Below are 640 nucleotides of genomic sequence, written 5' to 3'. Positions count from 1 at the left end.
GCCAGGGTCACCAGCAGGCAGTGGCTCAGGAGCTGCGGAGAGAGGGGGTGTCAGGGGCCGCGGGGTTGGGGGGGGTGCGGCCGTGCTCCACCTCTGGAACCCCACCGCACTCTCTGCCTTGCTAGCTCAGCTCTCTCCCGGCCCGGCCCGCGAGCTCACCTTGAAGTTGACCGGGTCCACACGCAGCTCGTGGGCGTGCAGGTCACTCAGCTCAGACAAGGCATCGGGCAGGTTGTCTATGTGGCCCACGGCTTTGGTCAGCGCGTCGGCCACCTTCTTGCCGTGCCCCTTGATCTGGGCGGAGCCGTGTCCCAGGTCGAAGTGGGAGAAGTAGGTCTTGGTGCTGGGGAAGCTTGTGAACATCCTGAGTGGAGAAGAGGCGGGAGAGCCGGGCTTAGGCCGGTCGGCCCAGGACCAGGATGCGACGGGGCGACCGGCCCCAGTCCCAGCCGGGCAGGTGGGCGGCTCACCTCTCCAGGGCCTCTGCGCCAAATTCTGCACCGTGGTTGCCAACCTTAGCCCACGTGCCCTTGACGTTGGTCTTGTCGGCGGGAGACAGCACCATGGTGGGTTCTCTCTGAGTCTGTGTCAGGACCAGAAGCGTGCAGGGCTGGGAGTGCGCGAGCCTTTATGCCTGGGG

At 66.4% G+C, this 640-nt stretch overlaps 1 protein-coding gene across 1 annotated transcript; it reads right to left on the bottom strand.

Annotated features, from left to right (window-relative positions):
- Positions 1–5: 5 nt before the first annotated feature.
- Positions 6–628, bottom strand: LOC103069325 (hemoglobin subunit alpha-like; the record flags this gene model as incomplete). The annotated part of the gene is made up of 3 exons (XM_007466346.1): positions 471–628; positions 160–364; positions 6–32 (listed from the first exon to the last, which is right to left on the bottom strand). Coding segments are annotated over exons 1-3 (327 nt in total), but the record flags the coding sequence as incomplete, so codon positions are not given.
- Positions 629–640: the final 12 nt, after the last annotated feature.

Source organism: Lipotes vexillifer, unplaced genomic scaffold (genome assembly GCF_000442215.2).
Source record: "Lipotes vexillifer unplaced genomic scaffold, Lipotes_vexillifer_v1.1 C26256958, whole genome shotgun sequence".
Taxonomy (NCBI): Eukaryota; Metazoa; Chordata; class Mammalia; order Artiodactyla; family Lipotidae; genus Lipotes; species Lipotes vexillifer.
Note: the sequence above shows the minus strand (reverse complement) of the source record. Positions and strands in the feature narration are given on the sequence as shown.